This window comes from Sinocyclocheilus anshuiensis, unplaced genomic scaffold (genome assembly GCF_001515605.1).
Source record: "Sinocyclocheilus anshuiensis isolate Anshui unplaced genomic scaffold, SAMN03320099.WGS_v1.1 scaffold708, whole genome shotgun sequence".
Taxonomy (NCBI): Eukaryota; Metazoa; Chordata; class Actinopteri; order Cypriniformes; family Cyprinidae; genus Sinocyclocheilus; species Sinocyclocheilus anshuiensis.
In genome coordinates this window covers 1,577,779-1,585,158 of record NW_015555881.1, presented here as the reverse complement: position 1 = coordinate 1,585,158, position 7,380 = coordinate 1,577,779, and the positions used below count along the sequence as shown (strand labels likewise).

General features: G+C 37.8%; 1 protein-coding gene across 2 annotated transcripts in view; it reads right to left on the bottom strand.

Moving 5' to 3' along the window:
• The window catches only part of ntng2b (netrin g2b), a 61,628-nt gene that overhangs the window by 43,152 nt on the left and 11,096 nt on the right, over positions 1-7,380 (bottom strand). For both annotated transcript variants that reach the window (XM_016470209.1, XM_016470210.1), the window contains exon 3: positions 431-1,074. In XM_016470209.1, coding sequence (XP_016325695.1) covers positions 431-1,074 — 644 coding nt within the window. The remainder of the gene's footprint in view (positions 1-430; positions 1,075-7,380) is intronic.

The following is a 7,380-nucleotide window of genomic DNA, read 5'->3' as shown; positions in this document are numbered from 1 at the left end:
TTTTAAATGTGTGTGTATATATACTGTATATGTATATTTTTAAATTTGTATCACCTTTTTATATTTTATTTTGTTTTTAATATATAATTTATAATATTAATTATATTTAAATGTATTTTATTTTTTATATTTTCATATAATTAAATATGAATGAAAAATAAGAATTAAAATTTATATCAGGTAATACCAAATTCAGAATGTTCATACATATTTATGAATCCTGAGTTTTTCAAATTTGTAACTGCAAAAGAGCTAGAATAACAAATTGTTCATTTAAAGGTGAAGTATGTAATGTTAAAAAAGACCAGCCTAGCCGTCTAGCATTGGTCAGTCAAACAGATAGTCCCGCCCCCAAACTCACGCCATTGGCTAAGTCAGTGTTGCTGTGTTTTAATATTTAATGCTGGTTGTTTAGTTTGTGTGTTCTCACCTGGCCAGCACCTCCACGTTAGAAATGGCGTAGAAGTATTTCATCAGGTTGTCTCTCTGGACGTACGTTCCTCCGAGAGCGGGCTTGAGGAGGCGGAGCCTGAGATTGGTGAACGTGAAGAAATCCCGTAAACCCTTCATGCTCTCCATCCGCGTGTACAGGCCTTCCATGTTCAGCAGCCTCGGGCCGGCAAAAATGGCGAAGCGGGAATGCACCTCGAACCGCACCACCTTCTCGTTCTTGGACCCGACCCAGCGCGAGTACTGCTCCGTGCAGATGACGCGCGTGATGTTGGCCACGGTCAGGTCGCGCGCTCGTCTCGCCGGCATGTTGAACGAGTCCACGCAGTCGTCGGCGTAGTACTGGTAGGGCTGCCACGTGCGGCCGAAATTCAGCGACTTCTCCAGCACCATGATGGTGGGCCGGCCGTATTCGAAGGTGATCTGAATGTCGTCGGTGAGTTCGAGGGTTTTGTTCCAGGACAGGCTGATGTTGGCCTGAAGAGGCTCGGGATACCGCCGCCACGTGACCGTCTGCCAGTAGGTGATGAGGCCGCTGCGCTCGCGGTCCTGCATCAGCTGCGGCGGGTGAGCCAGGTCAGGGTTAGATGCGTCACATTCATCACTGCAGAGATATGGATTCTCCTGCAGACAGACAGACAGAGAGAGAGAGAGAGACAGAGACACTCTTGTGAAAAAGAAGCGCACTTCAGCATACATTTAAAAAGAGTACTTATGGAAATAAATCTTGTTTTCAGACACTTAATTGCAGGTTAACTTCAAATGAATGGGAATGTATTATAGTTTTAATGACATAATAAATGCAGTTAGGTGAACTTAGGAGTGCTTTTTTTGACCCAATTAAGCAGAACTGAAGTGCATCTTCATGTGTAATTTCATAATTACTTCTTTAGTCTTTGAAATATGGTTAAAGTTTTCTTTTGAATGTACTGACAAGCATTTATAGAAAATTAAAATATACTGTAATTACTATACTATTGTAATGTGACTTTTTAATCTCACAGTTTGGATGTTCACAATTTAATTTCACAATTTTATCTCAAAATTTTTTCTTGGAATTCTGAGTTTATATCTTATAATTCTGTGTTTTTTGTTCTTCTTGCAATTCAGAGGAAAAAAGTCAGAATTGAGAGATATAAAGTCCAGTCCAAGATATAAACTCATAATTATATATAAAAAAAACAGCAACAAAAACCTCTGAATTGTGGGATATACATCCCACAATATGCATATACATATATGCTTTTTAACATGAATTTTTTTACATTTCTGTTACATTTTATGTCATGCCTATTAAGACTTGTGTCAAGTATTTAAATATATTTGTAATTAGGGTTAGGGTTAGGGTTAGGTGGGTTAGGTGATTAAGTGATAAATGATTGTGAACAATGATTTAAAATGTACTTTTAATTAAACTTTTAATTTAGTATTACATTGTGCACTTAAGTGTACTAAGAAACACTTAAGTGGCCTTTTTTCATAAATTTTATACTATCTGCAAGTACAGTTTTGTATAAATGTACTTTTAAGATTTGAAGTTCAGTACAAGTGCGCATTCAATATAATTAAGCACACGTCTTTTTCACAAAGGCAGGCAGTGTTCTGGCAGGAGATGTGATCGAGATAGAAACAGTGACTGAGTGATTGACAAATAAATAGAAGCAGGTAGAAAGTGTGTGTGTGTGTGTGATGCACAGATAAACACAGATACACAAAAGAAAGGGGAGATTGAGAGCGAGATTGTAAACTCACACACACATGCATGCTTGTCATGGTAAAACTACAGTGAAGAACTCGTGGACTTTTATTAAAAGCAAAGACTGCAAGGAGTGTTGATCTGTGAGCGCAAACTCCTGCTACACACACATTAAAAATCTGGGTCAATTCTACCAGCTCGCTTTATAAAATCATGCAGAAGATGATCATCTAACTATAGTTCATGCTCAGACGTATGAAGGCTTTGAATCTGTCTATTCAGCATGTGTTGAGGATCTGTGTCGATATATCAGAGTCACACCTCGACAGAGAAATAAACACTCGCCTCCTTTTGTTCTCCGTCTCACAGGAGCCGTGACATACACAAATGCTGCTTAATAAAGATGTGCACACACTCACACACACGCCTCATAAGAGAAGCTTGTACAGCGCAGTGCATCTTGGGAAACACATCATCTGATTTATGAAGCCAGGCGCACGGAGAATAAAAAATAAATTAAAGGGGAGATAAAACATAGTGCGTGTATGTAAGAGAACGACAGAGAGAGAATAAAGAGGGGCGGTGAAATGATAAAGCGGCTTCGGCTCCTGAAGCTCTGAATTGCTCAAACTCGCACTTCTCGTCTGTATAACCAAGAACTACAGATGGACCGATAATCAGCTGATGTTTCTGCCATTATTCACACTTTTTGTCATCAGCTAAAAATCTGTTCTCACCTTTTTTCAATATTTAGCTAACGCATAATTGGTACCATTCAAAGAACATCACACAATAACAGTATTCACAAAGTGAGTTTACTGAGCTGTTCGGATAATTGCACAAATTTTAACAACTATTCATTCTCAAGTTAGAAACATGTAGCTTAATTAGACATAGTTTATTTATGTACAACAATCTACACCACAAAATGCCACTGCACAAATATGACTTAAATATCATCATTTTTAATAATAGATATTTAGTATATAATAAAATATATTATTGTTGTTTATGCAAAGTTACACTTTTTGTTTCAGGTCAGTAAGATTTTTAAATGCATAACATATTTTATTCAGCAAGGGCACATTAAATAAAAATAGTAAATATTAAACTGAAAGTGACAGTAAAACATTTATAATAAAAGCTAAAAAATAATTTAAATATGAAAGATAAAATATAAATAAAAAAATGCATGTAAAAGATTTCTATTTCAAATAAATGATGTTCTTTTGAAATTCACATTTATCAAAGGATCATGAAGAAAGGTAATTTCAACAAAAATATTAAGGAGCACAACTGTTTCCAACATCGACAATAATAGGAAATGTTTCTTGAGAAATCAGCATATCTATTAGAAATTAGACATGTTCTTTTAAATTGCAATAATAAATCACAAAATTACAGTTTTTACAGTATTTTTGATCAAATAGATGCAGCTTTGATAAGCGATGTCTTTCAAAAACATTAAAATGAACCGAAACTTATGTGGTATTTTCACATGCTTTCAGATGGAGCAGCATTTACTTCACAGAGCCGTAGTTCACTGAGAAGCTATGCAAACAGCTGTCATTATCGCAAACGATTTCTTCGATTTCTGCGTTTTTTTTGCGTAACTTGTCAGTGAACTACGGCTATTCTGTAGTAAATTCTGCTCCATCTGAAAGCACGTGATGATGATTTCCTGCTGATTACAGAACCGGCATTACTATCAAAATGCGCACGACAATCGCATTCGATTAATCGTGCAGCCCTAATTATTATACCATCAAATCAGACAACTCTTTGACATTGCTACTAACATCCTCTTGCATATTTTTTATTTTTTAAGGTTTGTCCAAAGAGAAGTCCAGTGACTAGTTGTTCCTCGAAAGCTCATGTCGCAGCCTGGTTCGTCAACTTTCCTGTTGGACTGATAAGAACCTGTGCACTTTCACTCCTAGAAGTTGTGTAGCAGCCAATCAGATCAGTTATCAGATTTTTGTCAGCCTTTCCCATTTTGTATGCAACATAAATGAGCCTGGAGTTCACCACAACAGTCTAGCAGCTTCTACAGTTCCAGTTATGTAAAGTTCAATGCTTTGGATGCAGTTCTGTCAGCTACTGCATATTGCATTATCCTGTTTAGTTGCTACTAAGTGTTTCAAACAAAGCTCATGCGTTTGATCCACAGACCTCGTACAGTTTGGAAATTTACTTGACTAGTTATTCCTCTGAATTCATACAGTGCGAATTGTACATCTTAATCCTTTCAGACACATTCTACAGTACCCTAATTATGTTCTGTCTGATGGTCTGACTTAGTTAGCTCCCTCCAAGACAGGGGTTTAATGTTACCCTCTTCCCCAAGATCACATTACAACTCTTCCTACAGGCCTCTGCACTGCCACTCATTTCTGCTCAACATAATTCTGTTTCCTCAAGATGCACCCCTCTCTAAATCCGTTGTTTCTTCTCCCCTCCTCTTTTCTCCGTAATGCTATTAGAGAGAAACCTCATTCTGTTACACTATTACAGCTGTCTGTTTCTTCAGTGCAGACAGACAGGATCAGACACCATCATCTGACCTGACTGCAACATCTGCACACATGCATGCATGCATTCAAGCACACAAACTGCGTACCTAACTAGTCTTCTACCACGCTCTGTTCAGTTGCTTTGACACAATCTGTATTGTTAAAAGCGCTATATAAATAAAGGTGACTTGACTTGACTTGACAAACTCATTCTGACCCCCGACACGCTAAAACTATAGTTGGATTAAAGAGGAGAATGTTACACTGAAACCTTCAACCCCCAAATCCATTGAAACCCAACCCCCTGACACACTTAGTAGAGCGTTAGCATGCTTACGGTGCGCTTTGTGCATTGTGTATGTGGAGTGTGTGTGTGTGGGTCAGCTTTTGTTTATATTGTAGGGACCAAATGTCCCCAGAATGATAGTAAAACCTGAAATCACATGCATCCTGAAGAGCTGCCAATGGTTCCCGTGAGGAAAACGGCTTAATTAACATTCTAAATAATGAAAATGTAAAACAGAGAATGTTTTCAGTGGGGGTTAGGTTTAGAGTAGTGAATAAAAATAGCGTTAGCTCATATATCAGTAGTACTATTTTTATAAAAACAATAAAAGTCAATGATAAGTTCCAACTGCAATTGTGTGCTTGCATGCATGTGTACTTGCATGTATATTTCATCTATATGTGTGTGCTTTGGCGTTTGCATGCTTGTGTGGATGTATTGACAATACTTGTGTATGTATGTGTATGCATATGCATATGCTTGTATTGTTGTTTTTGCATGATTGTATGTGAGTGCTTGTGTGCACGTGCATATGCATGCTTGTGTGCATGCTTGCGTGTATATTTAATCTATATGTGTGTTTGCATACTTGTGTGCATGTATTGTTGTGTTTGCATGCTTGAGTGTGTCTGTACATGTGTCTGTCCAGTATACATGCATGCGCTTGCATCTGTGTTTGTGTGTACTTGGGTGCTTGTGTGCATGTATTAAGCATGCTTGCAAATGTGCATACTTGTGCTTGCAAGTATATTTCTTCTATATGTGTTTGTCTGGGTGTTTGGATGCTTGTGTGCATCTATTGGCATGCATGTACTGTTGTTTTTGCTTGCTTGAGTGTGTCTGTACAGTATGCATGGATGTGGTTGCATGCATGTGTATATTTCCATCTGTGTGTGTGAGTGTGTACTTGGGTGCTGTCTAGACACTTCTAAGAGAAAGAGTTTTAATATTATAACACAGGATCAGTTTTTCTCACTAATTAATTTTTCAAGTGTTTGACAATGTGTGTGTCTTTTCCATGACCTTGGCCCAATAATGCAAGTGGCAAAGATGCAAAACTAGCATGTCTATGCTTTCCCGACAATCCCATCCTCCTGCCCCATATAAACACACACACATACACGGCCAACTGTTCCGGCAGGTGGCCCACATCACTAAGCTCCTAGAGCAATTATCCACGTTGGAATCCCGTTGCTGCGACAACAATCAGCAAGGAGCTAGATCCCTGTCACAACGTCCATATAGCAGCCTGTTAAACCAACCAACTGGGACATTACATCATCATTAAACTGGAACTTTACCTAGTGCCATCCGCATACTATGCAGTCAGAGTACAACATCAGTATCGTAAAATTGGTTAATCTGTCTCTCTTTGTCGTCTCGGGGGATTTATATACCTTTAGACCTTCTTACTGTAAGTGTGTGTGTGTGTGTGTGTTTGTGAGTGAGTTATAGTGGTCTTTAAGAAACTGAGAACACAATGTGAACTCCATTCGCTTTACGAGATCATCACTAAGAATACAACACTCCGAGGAATACACTCGGAAGTGTACATCTGTCCCAAAGCTTGGTCTGTTCTCGCAGATTATAGTCAACATAGGCAGCTTCCTTCTAAGGCAGCATCCTGACTGAATTGGATCATAGCAGCCCCAGATGGAATGTACAGACTTCTTTTGTATTTTCTGTGCTTTTTGGAGATAAAATGTGTTAAAAACGGGGCTGACAGTACTGCAGTCTTATTGATGGCTGAAAGCATAATCAGATTACTAAATTAGACAAAATATTTAAAGGGGTCATATGATGCTTTTTTAAAGATCATTATTTTGTGTATTTGGTGTAACAGAATATGTTGACATGCTTTAATGTTCAAAAAACACATTCTTTTTCAAATACTGTACATTATTGTAGGTCCTCTATGCCCCGCCTCTCTCAAACGCGTCGTTTTCAACAAAGCCCCTTCCTTTGACAAGCGCAGTCGATAAAGAATATCTCTTTGGTTTTGAGACTTTAGTCTTTGCAACTTCAGGGATCTTATCTATGCACAATCAGCTTGTAACACTCCAAAGAGAAAGGAAAACTTGAAATCGCATCATATATCTTTAATAAAGAAATATGCAAGGTGTGCAGGATGTGAACTTACAGTATCTTAGAAGGCAGAATTATTTTATCGCTTACTATTTAGAACAGCCTGCAAGCTGGGAGCACAGATATGATTTCTTAAACTGTTGCCTAGTTAGGCAGCTCACTAGGATTTGTAACAAAGCTTAAATGTGAAGTATGTAATTTTTTCAATGTTAAAACAGTGCTTCCTGCACGGCCGAATCTTTAAAAAAAATTAATTAAAATAGAAATATATAATATATAATATAATAAAAAAATATATATATATATACAGTGGGTACGGAAAGTATTCAGACCCCCTTCAATTTTTCACT